The 20,128-nt window shown below is 45.6% G+C and overlaps 1 protein-coding gene across 11 annotated transcripts in view; it reads right to left on the bottom strand.

The window, feature by feature from the left end:
• The window catches only part of OFD1 (OFD1 centriole and centriolar satellite protein), a 225,715-nt gene that overhangs the window by 88,615 nt on the left and 116,972 nt on the right, over positions 1-20,128 (bottom strand). For 4 of the 11 annotated variants that reach the window (XM_068268379.1, XM_068268377.1, XM_068268381.1 and 1 more), the window contains 2 exons: positions 19,880-20,125; positions 7,089-7,313 (listed from right to left, as the gene is read on the bottom strand). The exons of 4 other annotated variants lie outside the window; for them this stretch is intronic. In XM_068268379.1, the coding sequence (XP_068124480.1) occupies positions 19,969-20,125 (157 nt within the window). In that variant the 3' untranslated portion in view covers positions 7,089-7,313; positions 19,880-19,968. Of the gene's footprint in view, positions 1-7,088; positions 7,314-19,879; positions 20,126-20,128 lie in introns of those variants that run through there. 3 more of the 11 variants (XM_068268378.1, XM_068268380.1, XM_068268387.1) reach the window with 3 other exon arrangements.

The raw sequence follows: 20,128 nt of genomic DNA, 5'->3' as shown, positions 1-20,128 counted from the left end.
ACCTTGGGGGACCTGCGGAAGCAGTGGACTGAGTCTGGAGTAGAAACATCCAGAGCCACCGTGTACAGGCGTGTGCAGGAAATGGGCTACAGGTGCCGCATTCCCCAGGTCAAGCCACTTTTGAACAAGAAACAGCGGCAGAAGCGCCTGACCTGGGCCACAGAGAAGCAGCACTGGACTGTTGCTCAGTGGTCCAAAGTACTTTTTTCGGATGAAAGCAACTTTTGCATGTCAAGGTGCAATCACTGAAATCAAGGTGCCAGAGTCTGGAGGAAGACTGGGGAGAGGGAAATGCCAAAAGTACAGTGTCAAGTACCCACAGTCAGTGATGGTCTGGGTGCCATGTCAGCTGCTGGTGTTGGTCCACTGTGTTTTATCAAGGGCAGGTCAATGCAGCTAGCTATCAGGAGATTTTGGAGCACTTCATGTTTCCATCTGCTGAAAAGCTTTATGGAGATGAAGATTTCATTTTTCAGCACAACCTGGCACTTGCTCACAGTGCCAAAACCACTGACTGGTAAATGGTTTACTGAGCATGGTATTACTGTGCTCAATTGGCCTGCCAACTCTCCTGGCCTGAACCCCATAGAGAATCTGTGGGATATTGTGAAGAGAAAGTTGAGACGCAAGACCCAACACTCTGGATGAGCTTAAGGCCGCTATCGAAGCATCCTGGGCCTCCATAACACCTGAGCAGTATGCCAAAATCATCAATATTAACCACTTCCCGACCGCCGTATATACAATTGGCGGCCGGGAAGTGGACGCCGCAAGGACCGCCGTATTGACAATTGGCGGCGGTCCTTGTATGGGCATGGGTGGAGCGATCGCGTCATCCGTGACGTGATCCTCCGCCTGGCGCCGCTCACCCGCCGCAACATCCCGCCGGCCATACGGGAAGCGCCGGCGGGATGTTAACCCGACGATCGCCGCATACAAAGTGTATAATACACTTTGTAATGTTTACAAAGTGTATTATACAGGCTGCCTCCTGCCCTGGTGGTCCCAATGTCCGAGGGACCACCAGGGCAGGCTGCAGCCACCCTAGTCTGCACCAAGCACACTGATTTTTCCCCCCCCCCTCTGCCCCAGATCGCCCACAGCACCCATCAGACCCCTCCCCTGCCCACCCCCCAGACCCCTGTTTGCACCCAATCACCCCCCTAATCACCCATCAATCACTCCCTGTCACTATCTGTCAACGCTATTTTTTTTTTATCCCCCCCCTGCCCCCCGCTCCCTCCTGATCACCCCCCCACCCCTCAGATTCTCCCCAGACCCCCCCCCCCCCAGACCCCCCCCCTCCCATGTACTGTATGCATCTATCCCCCCTGATCACCTGTCAATCACCTGTCCATCACCTGTCAATCACCCGTCAATCACCCCCTGTCACTGCCACCCATCAATCAGCCCCTAACCTGCCCCTTGCGGGCAATCTGATCACCCCCCCACACCAATAGATCGCCCGCAGATCCGACATCAGATCACCTCCCAAATCCATTGTTTACATCTATTCTCTCCTCTAAACACCCACTAATTACCCATCAATCACCCCCTATCACCACCTGTCACTTTTACCTATCAGATCAGACCCTAATCTGCCCCTTGCGGGCACCCAATCACCCGCCCACACGCTCAGATTGCCCTCTGACCCCCCCTTATCAATTCACCAGTGCATTAATTACATCTGTTCTTCCCTGTAATAACCCACTGATCACCTGTCAATCACCTGCCAATCACCTATCACCCATCAATCACCCCCTGTCACCCCCTGTCACTGCCACCCATCAATCAGCCCCTAACCTGCCCCTTGCGGGCAATCTGATCACCCACCCACACCATTAGATCGCCCGCAAACCCGCCGTCAGATTACCTCCCAAATGTATTGTTTACATCTGTTATCTTCTCTAAACACCCACTAATTACCCATCAATCACCCCCTATCATCAACCGTCACTGTTACCTATCAGATCAGACCCTAATCTGCCTGCGGGCACCCAATCACCCGCCCACACGCTCAGATTGCCCTCAGACCCCCCCCCCCTTATAAATTCGCCAGTGCATTAATTACATCTGGCCTTCCCTGTAATAACCCACTGATCACCTGTCAATCACCTGCCAATCACCTATCACCCATCAATCACCCCCTGTCACTGCCACCCAACAATCAGCCCCTAACCTGCCCCTTGCGGGCAATCTGATCACCCACCCACACCATTAGATCGCCCGCAAACCCGCCGTCAGATTACCTCCCAAATGTATTGTTTACATCTGTTATCTTCTCTAAACACCCACTAATTACCCATCAATCACCCCCTATCATCAACCGTCACTGTTACCTATCAGATCAGACCCTAATCTGCCTGCGGGCACCCAATCACCCGCCCACACGCTCAGATTGCCCTCAGACCCCCCCCCCCCCTTATAAATTCGCCAGTGCATTAATTACATCTGGCCTTCCCTGTAATAACCCACTGATCACCTGCCAATCACCTGCCAATCACCTATCACCCATCAATCACCCCCTGTCACTGCCACCCAACAATCAGCCCCTAACCTGCCCCTTGCGGGCAAACTGATCACCCACCCACACCAATAGATCGCCCGCAGATCCGACATCAGATCACCACCCAAGCGCAGTGTTTCCATCTATTCTCTCCTCTAAACACCCACTAATTACCCATCAATCACCCCCTATCACCACCTGTCACTGTTACCCATCAGATCAGACCCTTATCTGCCCCTTGCGGGCACCCAATCGCCAGCCTACACGCTCAGATTGCCCTCAGACCCCCCCCTTATCAATTCGCCAGTGCAATATTTACATCTGTTCTCCCCTGTAATAACCCACTGATTACCTGTCAATCACCTATCAATCACCCATCAATCACCTCCTGTCACTGCCACCCATCAATCACCCCCTGTCACTGCCGCCCATCAATCACCCGCTGTCACTGCCACCCATCGATCAGCCCCTAACCTGCCCCTTGCGGGCAATCTGATCACCCACCCACACCAATAGATCGCCCGCAGATCCGACGTCCGATCACCTCCCAAGTGCAGTTTTTACATCTGTTCTCTACCCTAAACACCCACTAATTACCCATCAATCACCCCCTGTCACTGCTACCTATCAGATAAGACCCCTATCTGCCCCTAGGGCACTCAATCACCCGCCCACACCCTCAGAATGCCCTCAGACCCCAGCCCTGATCACCTCGCCAGTGCATTGCTTGCATCTATTCCCCCGTCTAATCACACCTTGAGACACCCATCAATCACCTCCTGTCACCCCCTAGCACACCTACCCATCAGATCAGGCCCCAATTTGCCCCGTGTGGGCTCCTGATCACTCGGCCAAACCCTCAGATCCCCCTCAGACCCCCTTCCGATCACCTCCCCAGTGCATTGATTGCATCTATTTTCCCCTCTAACCACCCCCTGAGACACCCATCAATCACCTCCTGTCACCCCCCTAGCACTCCTATCCATCAGATCAGGCCCAATACAACCTGTCATCTAAAAGGCCACCCTGCTTATGACCGGTTCCACAAAATTCGCCCCCTCATAGACCACCTGTCATCAAAATTTGCAGATGCTTATACCCCTGAACAGTCATTTTGAGACATTTGGTTTCCAGACTACTCACGGTTTTGGGCCTGTAAAATGCCAGGGCGGTATAGGAACCCCACAAGTGACCCCATTTTAGAAAAAAAGACACCCCAAGGTATTCTGTTAGGTGTATGACGAGTTCATAGAAGATTTTATTTTTTGTCAAAAGTTAGCGGAAATTGATTTTTATTGGTTTTTTTTCACAAAGTGTCATTTTTCACTAACTTGTGACAAAAAATAAAATCTTCTATGAACTCGCCATACACCTAACGGAATACCTTGGGGTGTCTTCTTTCTAAAATGGGGTCACTTGTGGGGTTCCTATACTGCCCTTGCATTTTAGGGGCCCTAAACTGCGAGGAGTAGTCTAGAAAACAAATGCCTCAAAATGACCTGTGAATAGGACGTTGGGCCCCTTAGCGCACCTAGGCTGCAAAAAAGTGTCACACATGTGGTACCGCCGTACTCAGGAAAAGTAGTATAATGTGTTTTGGGGTGTATTTTTACACATACCCATGCTGGGTGGGAGAAATTTCTATGTAAATGGACAATTGTGTGTAAAAAAATCAAACAATTGTCATTTACAGAGATATTTCTCCCACTTAGCATGGGTATGTGTAAAAATACACCCCAAAACGCATTATACTACTTCTCCTGAGTACGGCGGTACCACATGTGTGGCACTTTTTTTTACACCCTAAGTACGCTAAGGGGCCCAAAGTCCAATGAGTACCTTTAGGATTTTGCAGGTCATTTTGCGACATTTGGTTTCAAGACTACTCCTCACGGTTTAGGGCCCCTAAAATGCCAGGGCAGTATAGGAACCCCACAAATGACCCCATTCTAGAAAGAAGACACCCAAAGGTATTCCGTACGGAGTATGGTGAGTTCATAGAAGATTTTATTTTTTGTCACAAGTTAGCGGAAAATGACACTTTGTGAAAAAAAACAATTAAAATCAATTTCCGCTAACTTGTGACAAAAAAATAAAAACTTCTATGAACTCACCATACTCCTAACGGAATACCTTGGGGTGTCTTCTTTCTAAAATGGGGTCATTAGTGGGGTTCCTATACTGCCCTGGCATTTTAGGGGCCCTAAACCGTGAGGAGTAGTCTTGAAACAAAAATGACCTGTGAAATCCTAAAGGTACTCATTGGACTTTGGGCCCCTTAGTGCAGTTAGGGTGCAAAAAAGTGCCACACATGTGGTATCGCCGTACTCGGGAGAAGTAGTATAATGTGTTTTGGGGTGTATTTTTACACATACCCATGCTGGGTGGGAGAAATACTTCTGTAAATGACAATATTTTGATTTTTTTACACACAATTGTCCATTTACAGAGGTATTTCTCCCCCCCAGCATGGGTATGTGTAAAAATACACCCCAAAACACATTGTACTACTTCTCCCGAGTATGGCGATACCACATGTGTGGCACTTTTTTGCACCCTAACTGCGCTAAAGGGCCCAAAGTCCAATGAGTACCTTTAGGATTTCACAGGTCATTTTGAGAAATTTCGTTTCAAGACTACTCCTCACGGTTTAGGGCCCCTAAAATGCCAGGGCAGTATAGGAACCCCACAAATGACCCCATTTTAGACAGAAGACACCCCAAGGTATTCCGTTAGTAGTATGGCGAGTTCATAGAAGATTTTATTTTTTGTCACAAGTTAGCTGAAATAGATTTTAATTGTGTTTTTTCACAAAGTGTCATTTTCCGCTAACTTTTGACAAAAAATAAAAAAGTGGCCGGTCCTTAAGGGGTAGAAAGCCCTAGGTCCTCAAGTGGTTAAAACAATAAAAGGCTTGAACTCATTCAGTTGTGTGTAATGAATCTAAAATATATGAAAGTCTAATGTTTATCAGTACATTACAGAAAATAATGAACTTTATCACAATATGCTAATTTTTTGAGAAGGACCTGTAATATGCTGTAAATAATCTATTAGAGCAAAGTAGAAATGCTGGGTTTCATTCCGCTTTAGGTGGACATTCCCAGTTCTTAGGCGGGACCATGCCATCACATTGTGGACATCTTGAAGGGCTACTGGAAAAATATATGCAGGACAAGATGTTTGGTGTTTAACCACTTGCCGACCGCACACTCATACCGTGCGGCGGCAAAGTGGTAGCTGGAGGACCAGCGACTCACATCTGCGTCGCCAGGTGCCTCCCTAATTAATCAGGAAAGGCCGCTCGCGCGAGCGGCCGTTTTCTGTTAGATCACGGAGCGGGTCTCCGTGAATAGCCTGCGAGCTGCTGATCGCGGCTCGCAGACTAAATGTAAACGCAGGAGACGTTTGTCTCTTTTGTTTACATTGAACGGCGCTGCTGCGGATCAGCGATCCCCGGCCAATCAGCGGCCGGGGATCGCCACCATGTAACAGAGGACATCCTGTCACAGGCTGCACAGGACGGATAGCGTCCTGTGCAGCTCCGATCACCAGGGGGGAGAGGGAGGGGGGAATTTTGCCGCGGAGGGGGGCTTTGAGGTGCCCCCCCCCGCAACATGCCAGCTGGCAGGAGTGATCAGACCCCCCCTGCACATCATCCCCATAGGGGCGAAAAAAGGGGGGCGATCTGATTGCTCTTCATGCAATCTGATCTGTGCTGGGGGCTGCAGAGCCCGCCCAGCACAGATCATAAAAAACAGCGCTGGTCCTTAAGGGGGGGGGGGGGGGGGGGGGTAAAGGCTGGGTCTTCAAGTGGTTAAAGTCATAAACCACTTTCATTTCACTGGGTAATGTGGTACCAGGGCTGTGGAGTCCATACAAAATTCATCCAACATGCTGTCTTATTCGTGCAAATGAATTGGTGTATTTGAACTCTAGACGCCTCTTAAATTTCTAAATTTGTCAGTCACATAAATGTTTTACTACTTTGGGCACTTCTCATCCAGCTATCTGCTATTATGTTCCCCTTCACAAGAGGGATGGGCCTTTAGGTGAAGAGAGCGAGCAACTATCCTCAGAGAGTTATACTACCTGAGTACGGTATGGGCGGTTTCTACATGTACAGAAGGTGGTTGCAATTAGCATTGGTTTTCTATATCACTGATTCAAGTGCCAAACCTACTATACTATACAGGTAGTCCCCGACTTACAAACTACCCACCGATACGAACTGTATGGATTCTATGTTTTTCCATGGGAACAAGTAAAAAAAAATTTTTTTTCAAATTGGACTTGTAGTTTTGGAGAAAATTGATTTAAAAAAAATTCAAAGAAAAAAGAAAAGTTGTATAAGCAGGTACATAGGGCAGAGGTGACACAGAAGGGGGCACTGGAGACACAGGGGACAGAGATGGCACAGTGCTCCGACTTGAGAACAAATTCAGGTTAAGAACAAACCTACAATCCGTATCTCGTTCGTTAACCGGGGACTACCTGGCTCCTGCCCCCCCCCCCACCCCCCAAGGGCACTTCAACTAGTTAGTTTGACTCATATTGCCATAAAACAAACACAACTCAAGCATTTTGATAAACCAAGTTTACTTAATCAGTAGTATCGATGTTTAGTGTAGGAAAAGGAAGTGGCACAAGGTAAAGATTTCTAGAATTGTAAGGTAAGTAAATTTGATGCAGTGCAAGTATGGCATCCTCCAGTGCCAATGTCAGGTTAGTAGTGCATATTCCTTATTTTCAGATACTGTTGTTTTTCATTTGTGAAGTGGCATACTTTCCTGTGGTTTTGTTCAAGCTACAATACAAATAGTAAGCACCATAAATATATACATTGTTCACACATGGTGTAATGAGTGCATCCAAAAACATGAATGCTAAAGTGGCATATACAATAGTTTATTCATGGTGTGATAAGCAATACAGGGACATGTTCATTTAACAGAATAAGTACAGAATTAATGAAAATCAATAGATGGAGGACCATGCCCCATGTGAGCTTACAATCTAAACAACTATACTGATGAAGTGAACATTTTTTCACAAAGAGCATAGTTAATATTAGTTTATGGTTATGCCGATTGAAGACTGCAACTGTATCAATGGTCAAGCACCCATATCCCCTTACCTCGGTGGCAATTTGTTTGAATATTGTGTATATACTTTGTATTCATGTATTACTTTCAACACTATCTAGTCCAGTATGTGGTTTCTCTAATATTGTATATGTACCATGTTCCCAAATGTAAAGCTTTTTATATCGCTAAAAAAGAAATGACTGGGGGCAAAAATTTTGGCTGTAATTGTTGTTATAAATTGTTCTAATTCACCTTTTTCCGGCACCAGCAAATTCCTCCTCAAGAGTTGCAAACACGATCACACAGCAAGCAGGAGATAGACTTTTCTCAGGCTTCTTCAATATTCACGAAGTTTATTCAGAAAATATATATACAGATATAGTTCATCATCCTGGCAAAGCAGATTTCCATGTTGCGTTACAAGCTTCTTGATTAGACTTCCTGCTGAAGTCAATCAGGTACCTTCTTCCTAACTACGTTACACTAGACTACCTACAGTATGTACAGCATACATTATATCAGATTACATATAGAATGAAAATAGAGGTTCCAGTCAGCCTTTAGATCTAGTGGGAAAGTCAGAAGCAGAGTAAGCTCCCATCGCTCACTCCCGGTTTAATACTGACTAGGAAAGAGTTAAATATGACATCATCTTCGCCATCCCCCTAGATCAGACTATTGGTGGACCCACTTGTGGTGTCATCATACACCCCTACTCGATTAATATTCAATGAGGCTTGTGACCTACATACATGGAATGTGGTGTTTTAGTAAATATGGCTGATGTTTACTGTTCCAGTGGCGTACATGCCCAGGTCAGGGAGACCTGTGGCCTTGTCCATAGAACAGCTTCTTGGTATGTTCTAGTTCTGCTGACAGAACTGCAGATTTTCTCTCTAAGAGAAAATCCCCTTAAAGGGCAGGCCTGCTCCTCAAGCCTTTTTGACTAACTCAGTCCAAATAACTGAGGCCTACTTAAATTATAACAATCCCCCCTAAAAAGGCTTGACCCGCAGATCCCAGCTTCTGAACCTAACCGTACCTGGTGTCTTTCCTTTATGTTTCACTTTTCGATGTTCGTGCTCACACAACTTCTCTGCTCTTGGTGGTTATCCCTGGATGAGAGAGCACGACCTCTTGGTCTTCCTGTAACCAGGCTCTCTGGGTAGGCCCTACTTCTAAGTGCGCCCACCGCATCCGCATTGCATCCGACCGAATGCTGACTGTAAGTGCTTTTTACAATCCATTACTCCATTAAAAATTTTGAATCGCAGTGCTGGCTTCACCTTGCCTCTTTCCTCCTTACAAGTTTGCTGTCTGCCATTTAAGCCTCTGCACGCCTTTCTACAGGACGTACACTTACAATCGACACAGTGAATTCAGGTCCAGTCCACATCTCCTGCTGCCACTTATCAAGAGTGCTGGAACTTTACTTTTCTTGCATTGAACCCTACTTCTAAGTCCCTCTATACCACATGCTCAGCATTTGCGTCACTTGCGTATCGCTCACAAACTTGCATGACCACAGAAAAGTGAAACTCGTTTGTTTGTTACAGAACGGAGCAGTGCTAGGTGCCTTCTAAAAGAGCGCCTTTATACAATCAGCTCCATCACCGGTACTACTAAACCTATACCCGTAACCCTGTATATCCCTTAATTTGAAAATATTGGTTCATGAGATTGTTTATGAGGCACCAATCTCTGGACCAGGTTAATTTGTTTTACGTAATTTTAACACACAACCGCACCTGGATAATGATGCCTAAAGTTGTCATCCCCATCCAGACGACCAGTGGGTGTAGGGACAACTTTTGAACTGCAGAGGCCCAGTCCGAGTGTCCCTGGAACATCCCCGGAAACCTTTTCCACCAGGTCAGACTGGAACTCACCTGCTTATTTTTGGGTTCTACCTCGTTAAGATCACCTGAATCATGGTGAAATCTTACCTCTAACTTAGTGTACTGTTTGTTTAACCATTGTAACAAAGTGTGGTCGTCTTGGATCAAACCCTGTTCCCCTTTGTCCCATGTCGTGTTCTCCTTCAGGACGGGAACTACCCGTGAAACTTTGACCTTAAGAGTTCTCTTAACCATTTAAAAAAATAACGTCATCAAACCTGGATGACCGGATCCATATGGGATCTCCGCTCACCCAATATGTTCCCCTTGACAGATCCCCCTTATTGGAACAATTATGAAAATGTACCTTGAATGTGTCCTTAGACATGATGCTAAAAAAACAAACCTTTCCTTCAGCCACCAGAACTATCGGTTTGGCTTCAGGGTGGATCTTTTGAATAGTAGCCTCGCATTCTGTGTTATTGAGCCCGCAGGCTTCTATCACTAAATTTGACTTGCCCCGGCAAACACAGGTACCTCTGTGAGAATTGCCCGCATGAGGACAACTCTACTCGTTTCACCTCCCCGTCTAGCACCAAAAAAGGTTGACCTCTCAGGTCCTGGTGTAAGACATGCGTTGAGGTGGAAACTAAGGAAGTGGCGGTGCCTAAAGGAATGTTGCACCATTTCCATTTGTTCACCCAAACATCTCGAAGCTTCCATGCAAAAGATCCTTCTCCAGAAAAATCGATATACCTCCCCTTGTCCAATCTCGGTTGGACAGGATCTTTAAACATCTCCCTGACAAAATATGTCCCCAACTGTCCTGATTGGACCTCTTCCCCCCTTAGGTCCTGAGGCACAATATGTACCTGAGGTCGGGAAGACTGTACTCTCTGCAATTTTGCAATTAAGAGTACCTCTTCACTTACCCAACTAGCCAGAGGATAAGCGACTGCATATAGACTGTGTAATATCGTCCCCTGTTGTGACCCGTGTAATGTGAATGGGGTTCCCTGTGTTGGCTTTCCCTCCCTCGGGACCGCTCTCCCCACCCTCGTTGTCACCTGGAAATGTGGCTCGATCCTGATTTTTACTTCTTGTTTCGAGAACCACCACCCCTCGGCTTTCCAGCCTTTACGTGTGTATCGTTGTTTCAGAGGCACTCTCTGTTGGTAGTTCCAGAGTGTGATGTTGTCCCCCCCGTTTCTCCGGCAGGAGAATTGATGCCTCCTGCTCGTCCCTCTCCAATCTGGAACCATCTCACTCTGGATAACCAAGACAAGGTACCCCTGAATCACACACTCCACCTTTTGCATGTACCCATTGTACTGCAATGTACCTTTTAACAAATCTTTGGATCGGTGCATCGATTCTGGGAGTGTGGCATTCAATAGCAGATTTACACTGCCATTCAATTCCCACTGCCCGCACACCTGACCCTTCAGACCTTTCACCCACATTGTGCCATGAAATTTGTTTTCTCCTGGCACAAGTGCTCTTCTCCTCCCTCCCCGCTTAGTCCATCTGTGCCAAGCGGAGGGAGGTGTGAAAGGATCAGTACCTTTGTCACCCAACATTAACATGCTTGGGCCTTGCATTCTCATTAACCCCTTATTATACATGAGAATGTCCTCTCTTCGTTCTCCTAGGACGAAATGGCAACCTAGGATCACCATCAGCACGGTACTCTTCATTATAAAAGCACCACCTTGGGAAAGAAAAACATTAGCAATTTGCACTATGCTTTGCTCAGTCAGTTTTTTTTAGACGTTTTCCGATCTCAGGAATCTCGTGTTTTAGTCTCTTTCCAATTTCAGGAATCTCGTGTTTTAGTCTCTTTCCAATTTCAGGAATCTCGTTGTTCTCCAACCTCAGATTGGCATCTGGAACCTTTCGCTTATCCGACTGACATCTCCATCTTTGCTGCCAGTACTGTAGCTGTCTCGAGTCCATATTGCCAAACTCCTGAAATCGAAATACAAACAAATCAATTCTTATTAATGATTTGGGATTTGCCCTGCGGCTTGTACTCTGTACACTTTAACTTGATCAATATATGCCATAATTGATCTCGTTGCTTTATGGTTCTCATGAACTCTGTTTACTCTTATTGGTAGATTGGAGTTACAACCTCTCTCCCCTACCTAAGTACTATCCTCAATACTTACCTGTTTAAAATATGCTCCCGCGGACTTCACCTTTGGAAGCTCTCACCTCATTGCAAGCTCTCACCACCCCCCCCCCCCCTTCTGTACATACGCGGCTGTCGTATGCACAGAGTATGGATGCCACACACCTGTTGCTGCTTTGCAGGTGAGCCTGCAATGCTCTTACTCATTTTCGCATTTACTTACCTAGAACTTCATTGCGATACCAGCTCTGCTAGAAGTTCTGTGTGTTCTACCCTCTGACCAATGTTTGCCGCGCCACTACCCTCATACTACCAAAAAAAAAAGGCCGCCTCCCTGTAGGAAGAAGCACTCTGCACTTAAACTACACAGGGTGCAGGGCTAAGCATTCCAGCGTCAAATGCCTGTATGCAGATCCCTGAATGTCCACTTGGTAGGTAGTCGCATGGCAGACACCGTACTGATACACTGTCACTCTGTAAATGGCAATTCTATCATCTGTATAATTGCCCCATGAACTGCTACCAGTTCTGTTCTGTGCTAAACTGAATCAGAGCTGGAGAAAAGAAGAGAAAGAAAAAAAAATATATATATATTTTTGACCAATCGGTGGGCGAGGAAAAACACGCTAACAGCCCAGCAATGACTTCTTTGTCAATCTCTGGTCCTGTCCCTGACACAAAAACCCCCCCGAAAAAAACACTCTGCAGTCGCAGTGAGTACACCTGGATTGGTCAACTCCTATCTTTTTCTCTTTTCCCTTCCCCCTCTCCAACTCTGCACTGTCCCCCCTATCTCTATTGGGAACACATGTCGCACCGCACTTTAAGGTGCCTCACTTAAAGGAATAATCCCATAAGCAACACAGTACAGGCACTTTCCTGATCTGCGCTGCGCCGTGTCTCCCTGCACCTAGCTGGGAAACACCTCCTATCCGTGACCCTGCAACTTGCTTGGCTCACGTATGCGGACACTCCCTGTGCCCAGACTTCTTCTGAGGAAATCACCTGGAAGCCGAGAAACTCAGTAGAATCTCTCTTCTGTCCCCACTCTGGACCCCCCCCCCCTCCCACCAGCTGCTTCCGTGCACGGCGCCTTGTGCACAGCTGTGACGTGGGACGTGGGATCCCCCCAGCACATCCTCCCCCCTGCCATCGGGGCGTGCCTATCAGTGGGCCCTTCCCGCCCCCTCCCCTCCTGATACATCATGCAGATGGGAGTGGCTTTCTCAGAAACCCGACGCCATGTTGAATCATGGCATGCCAGCCAAGATGGCTGCTATGTCAGTCCCCCATAGCAACCACTTAATCCTATGCACCTTTAGAAAAAAACAGAACATAAAAGGCATATGCACACTAAACATTTCAGCATATATATTTCTCGGATACCTGCAAAAACAGACACAGCAGTGTGTGAAATTTCCTATCTCCTTCCCAGAAAAAAAACGCAAATCATCTTGGACATGTAGATGGAGGAAAAAAAAACATGCACCCAACCCCGTGCACTCAAACGCTTCCCACAGAACTCCGATCTTATGACGGCTGCAAAAAAAACATCCTGAACAGAAGGAATTCTCCACAACTACACCAAAACTTTACTCATATCATAAACCTTTGCCTGGAATGCGGAGTGACAGAACCTGAACAAATCTTCCAGCTGTTAGCAGATATCCGCGGACACAAACCTTAACCGTGCTTCCCCCCAATCTGTAGAGAGGGGGGTGGGAGGATGCACTGTATTGGCCCACCTTCTCACTAAACCTACGCTCTGCGATCCGCAAGAAAAAACCAATAAAACCCATCACACGGAATTATGCTGAGATTACAGAAACATCACATAGCACTAACTAACTAACAGCACTGACCTGGAACCAGTTTTCCCACTATTCTGGGCTCTCGTTATACCAACTTTTTCTCTTCATTTCACCCTCCACCTGCTCTCCTCATCATCCACCATCTGCGTGACAGAGCACGAGAGAAAAACAAACACCGCTGGCCTCCCAGCCCAGAACTGCACAGAGAGAAACAGAAACTGTATACGCTATAACTGCTAGCTGCTACCAGCATAACCCAGAAAAATAACACACAGCTGGGAAAAAAAACACTGTTAACATATAACAGACCACAAACATTGCTAGAAAACCAAATAAACGAAACGCTATACTTGCCTGGCTCTACAGACTTGTACCGACTTCCAATCCGATCAGCTGACGGCAAGTTTTTTTCCACGAGTCGATGGACCTCGGTGAGTGTTTACTGAGCGTTCTCTCAGCGGATTCTCCGGTCCCGAAGGTAACTTGCTCAAAACCTCTGCCTGGGATACCTCACCACGGAATCCTTTGTTCGGCTAGATTGCGTGTACATCACAACCCAAATAAAACAGGTCCATGACTCGCCGCTGATCATCACTCGGATTGCAGTCCGTGTGTTGGCCTCTCTAGTGGCCTCCCACACACCACTTATCCTCTTGATAAGCTTTCCAGTCTGCGTCAACTCCGCTTGTGTCGCATTGGAATATCTTGAAAACTTCGGCCCCTGGCCCCTGTCTGCCTGTTTTGCAAGGCAGTGAAGGGGGGGTTTCAGCACCACTGTTATAAACTGTTCCAATTCACCTTTTTCCGGCACCAGCAAACTCCTCCTCAAGAGTTGCAAACACGATCACACAGCAAGCAGGAGATAGACTTTTCTCAGGCTTCTTCAATATTCACGAAGTTTATTCAGGAAACATATATACAGATATAGTTCATCATCCTGGCAAAGCAGATTTCCATGTTGCGTTACAAGCTTCTTGATTAGACTTCCTGCTGAAGTCAATCAGGTACCTTCTTCCTAACTACGTTACACTAGACTACCTACAGTATGTACAGAATACATTATATCAGATTACATATAGAATGAAAATAGAGGTTCCAGTCAGCCTTTAGATCTAGTGGGAAAATCAGAAGCAGAGTGAGCTCCCATCGCTCACTCCCGGTTTAATACCGACAAGGAAAGAGTTAAATATGACATCATCTTCGCCATCCCCTAGATCAGACTATTGGTGAACCCACTTGTGGTGTCATCATACACCCCTACTCGATTAATATTCAATGAGGCTTGTGACCTACATACATGGAATGTGGTGTTTTAGTAAATATGGCTGATGTTTACTGTTCCAGTGGCGTACATGCCCAGGTCAGGGAGACCTGTGGCCTTGTCCATAGAACAGCTTCTTGGTATGTTCTAGTTCTGCTGACAGAACTGCAGATTTTCTCTCTAAGAGAAAATCCCCTTAAAGGGCAGGCCTGCTCCTCAAGCCTTTTTGACTAACTCAGTCCAAATAACTGAGGCCTACTTAAATTATAACAATTGTCATTAATGAACCAGTATTATTTTCACATAATCACAAGTACATGTTAAGCCTTGGGAGCTCATGAAGCTTCCATGTACTCAATGGGGTCTACTCTATCATCCTAAAAGACCAACTACGCATTGCAATAGATAAATGTTCCAGAGACCCATGAGGAGACTGTCTTCACTGCCGCATTGGAAACCAGCACAGAATCAAACACCTAAATCTCTAGCTACGTTTGGTTTTAAATTAGGGTAAGACTGTATTCCATACTTTGCTTCATGTCCAAGTATGACACAGGCTTGTTGTGATTGAACTGCTGCTCAGTTTAGAAGGCCATTCACTGCTTCTACTCCTTTTCCACGCAAACGCAAACATGTAAATTAGCTCCACAATGGATGGAAAGTTATAGCTATCAACCCAGTGACCATTAACACAGCTGTTAAAATCTGCAATCTTCTAATTAGCATAATATTGTCTTTTTAATCCTAACTTTAAAACAAGTCCACAATGGTGGATGCCATCGTGCTGTTGCCTTTTAATGCTACACTAACCTCAAAATGTTCCTCTGCTTGCTTAGGGCTAACCGGAAAAGCTGGCGTAATTTTGCACAATACTATATTCACGTGAAATAAGCCAGGTAGTTTCACATTACATGCTAGTGTGCAGAGGTTGATAAAACTAGATCTGTCTTCTCTTTTTATCCCGTCTTCTCCATATTAGCCTTTATAACTCTCTGGCTCACAAACTGTAACACTTGCTTGGCTATTTTAGTCATGCATGATTGTTTTTATTTTGTTTCATGTCAAAATTTCTCTTTCCATGTCAGTTGTTGTTTAGTGCCTTTTAAAGTGTGCCTGAAGTCATAGAAACAAAAATAAACTCAGTTCAGTAGAGGGATGCCTGTAGATATTCCAGAGGCTTCCCAGATCCTTTTACACCCCAGTTCTGTGTCACTCAAAATTGTCCAGCGTTTCTCTCGAGTGTGGCCATACATATGCGCAAAGTATATTAGTAAAACAAAGCTGCTCGTGTAGTTTTTTCCTCCATACATAAGCAACTTTGTGCTAGTGCAGACTATACTTGTGTATGTGCAGTACAGCTGGGCTCATAAACACAAGCAAGGCCATGAAGAGGAATTTGGTCCTAGGAAGCAGTGAAGAGGATCGGGAAAGCCTCTGGACTATCCAGAGGCTTTCTGCTACGTAACCACTTGAGGACCACGGTGTTAACCCCCCCCCCCAGTGACCAGGACATTTATTACTAAAATGGCTGGAGCTTTAAGGCCAAGCTGCAGGGCTGAACAACTCAGCAGACGAGTGATTTCCACCCCCCCCTCCTCTTCTCCCCACCAGGAGAGCTCTCTGTTGGTGGGGTCTGATCGCCCCCCCCCCCCCCCAGGTGTTTGTTTTTTGTAAATAATTATATTACATTTTTAATAAAATTTACTATTTTTTTTTTTCAATTTATCTTATATCCCTCCCTCCCCCATCCAGCCAATCAGCGTGATCAGCTGTCATAGGCTTCAGCCTATGACAGTCGATCACTATTTTGCCTGCCAGGGGGACACCCGTGTCACACGACTGTCCCCAGTACAGCGCTGCTGCAGATCGCAGCGCTGTACAAAGTCATTAGACAGCGGTTTCGCCGTCTAACAGTCTCCCGAGCGGCAATTTCTGCTCAGAGACTGAAGGAAAGGCGGAGCTGAACTCCGCCCCCAAAACGGGAGATGCGTGCCCATAGACGGCCATTCACGCCAATCTGTGTGTCGGCAAGTAGTTAAAGGAACACTATCAAACCAAGTCTTATAAAATGAGAATGTATAAATAATGTCTAAATGGCTGTGTAAACATTTTCCTACTGTTCATGTTAAATGTCAGGCAAAAGCTTTAATTTATTGTGGAGATTTTGGAATGTTTCATTTGCAAAGGTGAATCTGTTTCAACATTACACAGTTTTTGCATGTCAGAGTGCAGAGTTACAGTATATGAAAAGCCTCTGGTGTTAGGTTTCACTCACAATTACAAACGTTTATGTTGCGCATAAGATACATTTCCTCTGCTCTCTGCAGAGAGCTCATTTAGAGCTTTCTCTCACACACAGGGTTAACAGATGTAGGATGAGGAATTCCTCCTCCCCTCATGGTTCACTGGGCCATCAGATTTGCGCAGACTTGCTGTCAGTTAAAGCAGACCCAAACCAAACATTTTTTTAATTAAAAATATTTAGTTGCACCACTCTGACACATACAAAGATAAATAAACACTCCTTCAAACCTATGATCATTTCTGTGCATGGTTTTCACCCTTCTCTTTTCATAGCTAGGATTATACTGGGGGCAGCCATTAGCAATTCCTCCATTGCCAGACACCATCTACTCCACCAGTTTGCCAGAAAAATCCCGGCAATTTGAAAGGAAGGGAGGGGTTCCTCCAATAAATGTAAAATATTTTATATTTGTCATCATGCAGCTGAAAAAAGGCTGCTATTTATTATTATAATTTAGACAATAGATTTTATTTCTGAAATCTTGTATTTTTAATTTGGGTCCACTTTAAGAGTGAAAGGACTTTCATAACAGTAAACAGATAAGCATTGAAATTTATACACCAGTACTTAGCAGCACTTCCCAAACATTTCCTATCTCAATTAAAAAAAAACAACATGTTAATCGATAGTGTTCCTTTAAAGGGACACTTAAGTAAAAAAAAACTTTTACTCACCTAGGGCTTCCAATAGCACCCTGCAGCTAACCGGTGCCCTCGCCGTCTCCCTCCGATCCTCCTGGCCCCGCCGGCAGCCACTTCCTGTTTCGGTGACAGGAGCTGACAGGCTGGGGACGCGAGTGATTCTTCGCGTTCCTGGCCACAATAGCGCCATCTATGCTGCTATAGCTTATATCATATACCATATAGCATCATAGAGGGTGCTAATGTGTCTGGGAACGCGAAGAATCACTCGCGTCCCCAGCCTGTCAGCTCCTGTCACCGAAACAGGAAGTGGCTGCCGGCGGGGCCAGGAGGATCGGAGGGAGACGGCGAGGGCACCGGTTAGCTGCAGGGTGCTATTGGAAGCCCTAGGTGAGTAAAACTCATTTTTTTTTGTTTGACAGAAGTGTCCCTTTAAGTAAGCATCTGGTTGTAAAACATTTGACTAAATTTGTCTATTTAAAGCATCTTTTCATGTAGGAAATGGTCACACTCAGCCAGGTTCGGGATGTGTATGGTCACAGCCAATCCGGTTCCTGACATGTATGGTCACAGCAGACCAAATGTAAAATCCATTGGGCCATATGCAATTAACTTTTTTCCTGAGTTTTCTTCTAGTGATATTTTCAACCATGTCAATAAAATGCCCTTTAAACCCAAAGCAGTCAAGAAAATACACACACAATCATTTTGATAGTACTTTTTCTAGTACTTTTGGTACTCTTTTAGTTGCAAAATACTGAAAGGTTTTTTTTTTAAAGAGAAGATGAAAAACTGTCACGTAGGTGAAAACTTAAGAGAAAAAGTGAATTGCATATGGGCCATTGTGTCTGTCCATGGCAGGGCTGTTGAGTCGGTACAAAAATAATCTGACTCCTCAGTTTATGAAACATCTGACTCGGACTCCAGGAACCCAAAATGACTCTGACTCAGACTCCTCGACTCTGACTCCTTAGTCTAATACTTACCAGGGCAATGGATTTGGTACAAAAACCATTCAACTCAGACTCCTCAGTTTAAAAAAAAACTCCGACTTCAACTCCAGGTACCCAAAATTGCTCAGACTCAGACTCCTCGACTCTAACTCCGACTCCACAGCTGTGGTCCATGATATTGTGCTGTCCGTTGTAATGCAACTTTTTTTTAGGCATTGCGTTGTAATTTGCATTTAGACTTTAACGTTGTGCATCAAAACGCAACATCCTACTGTGAAAGAGGCCTTAAACTTAAAAATGTTATCTCCCAGTGGACTTGCACATCAAATTATCTAGGCGTCAACATTATTCCATCATACTTCCCGGTTTTCAGCAAATATCCACCTTTTGCCCAAATTTTACACCAAACATCTAGATTCTTGGTCTCACATTCCTTTATCATAGCTAGCCTGTATTAACATAAAAAATTTGAGAGGATATATCTAAAGCCTCATACTCCCCACTCGAAGGGTTCAGCACAAATGGGAAGTCAAGCAATCGCGGTACTTTGAGCGGAGTCGTCAGGAGTCTTAAAGATCCAATGTGACGGTTGTTATCACAGCATGAGTGACGCTTGTGCAATTGTGCGCTTGTACCCATGTCCCAAGATCGTGGAAACCATCGCTCAAAAAAATTGCCGGTTTTCAGGAAAATTGTCACGTGGGTACACAGCTTTAACCATCCGCAAGGTCCAATACTGATATCATCTCTGAAACAGAGACAGCTGCCATTCCCCTGAGTACTGGCCGCAGCTGGGGGCTGTTAACACAGACTACAACTCTCAGGAAGGCCACCTTAACTGAGAGGGATATGGATGTTTCCTTTTAACCTCCCTGGCAGTATGATTATTACCGGATTTTAGTGTCTGAAAAGCAGTGCAATTTTTTCACAAGCTTTTAGACCCTAAAAATCATACTGCTAGATACATCTGCGGCAGCCCTGCACATTACACACCACCCATGGATCCAGCTTGGGGTTTCCACTCTGAGCTACAGATTTCCAGCTCATCCCTGACTCGGAATTATAGCTAAGGAGGTTCCAGTTGCTTGTCAGTCCTGCTGATATCTGGCTGCAGTAGTGGCTGAATCACACACCTGCAACAAACATGCAGCTAATTCAGTCTGACTTCAGTCAGAGCACCTGATCTGCATGCTTGTTGAGGGGCTGTGGCTAAAAGTATTGAGATACAGGATCAGCAGAAGAGTCAGGCAACTGGTATTATTTTAAAAGGAAAAATCCATATCCTTCTCAGTTTAGGTTCCCTTTAAATAAAACTGTGAGAAGGAAGGGTTTTAATGGTTTACCTGCACTGCAGTGTGATATTTAAACAAGAGAATTGTCGGTGTTGACCTTTCTTCACTCTCCGCATGGAGATTTGGCAAAGAAGATGTGTTTAGCTGTCCTGCACTTGTAAAACCGCCGTGGTCCTTTCCCAGATATGGAACATAAAAGTAAGCAGTGAAGCTGCCGCATGATATGCTTTACATTTATATCTAACAAGAGGAACATTTCTCTGGCTTTTGTCAAGTCCGTGTTTGTTCAGCTCACGACTG

The sequence above is a fragment of the Hyperolius riggenbachi genome, chromosome 2, assembly GCF_040937935.1.
Source record: "Hyperolius riggenbachi isolate aHypRig1 chromosome 2, aHypRig1.pri, whole genome shotgun sequence".
In the NCBI taxonomy this organism is placed as follows: domain Eukaryota; kingdom Metazoa; phylum Chordata; class Amphibia; order Anura; family Hyperoliidae; genus Hyperolius; species Hyperolius riggenbachi.
Note: the sequence above shows the minus strand (reverse complement) of the source record. Positions and strands in the feature narration are given on the sequence as shown.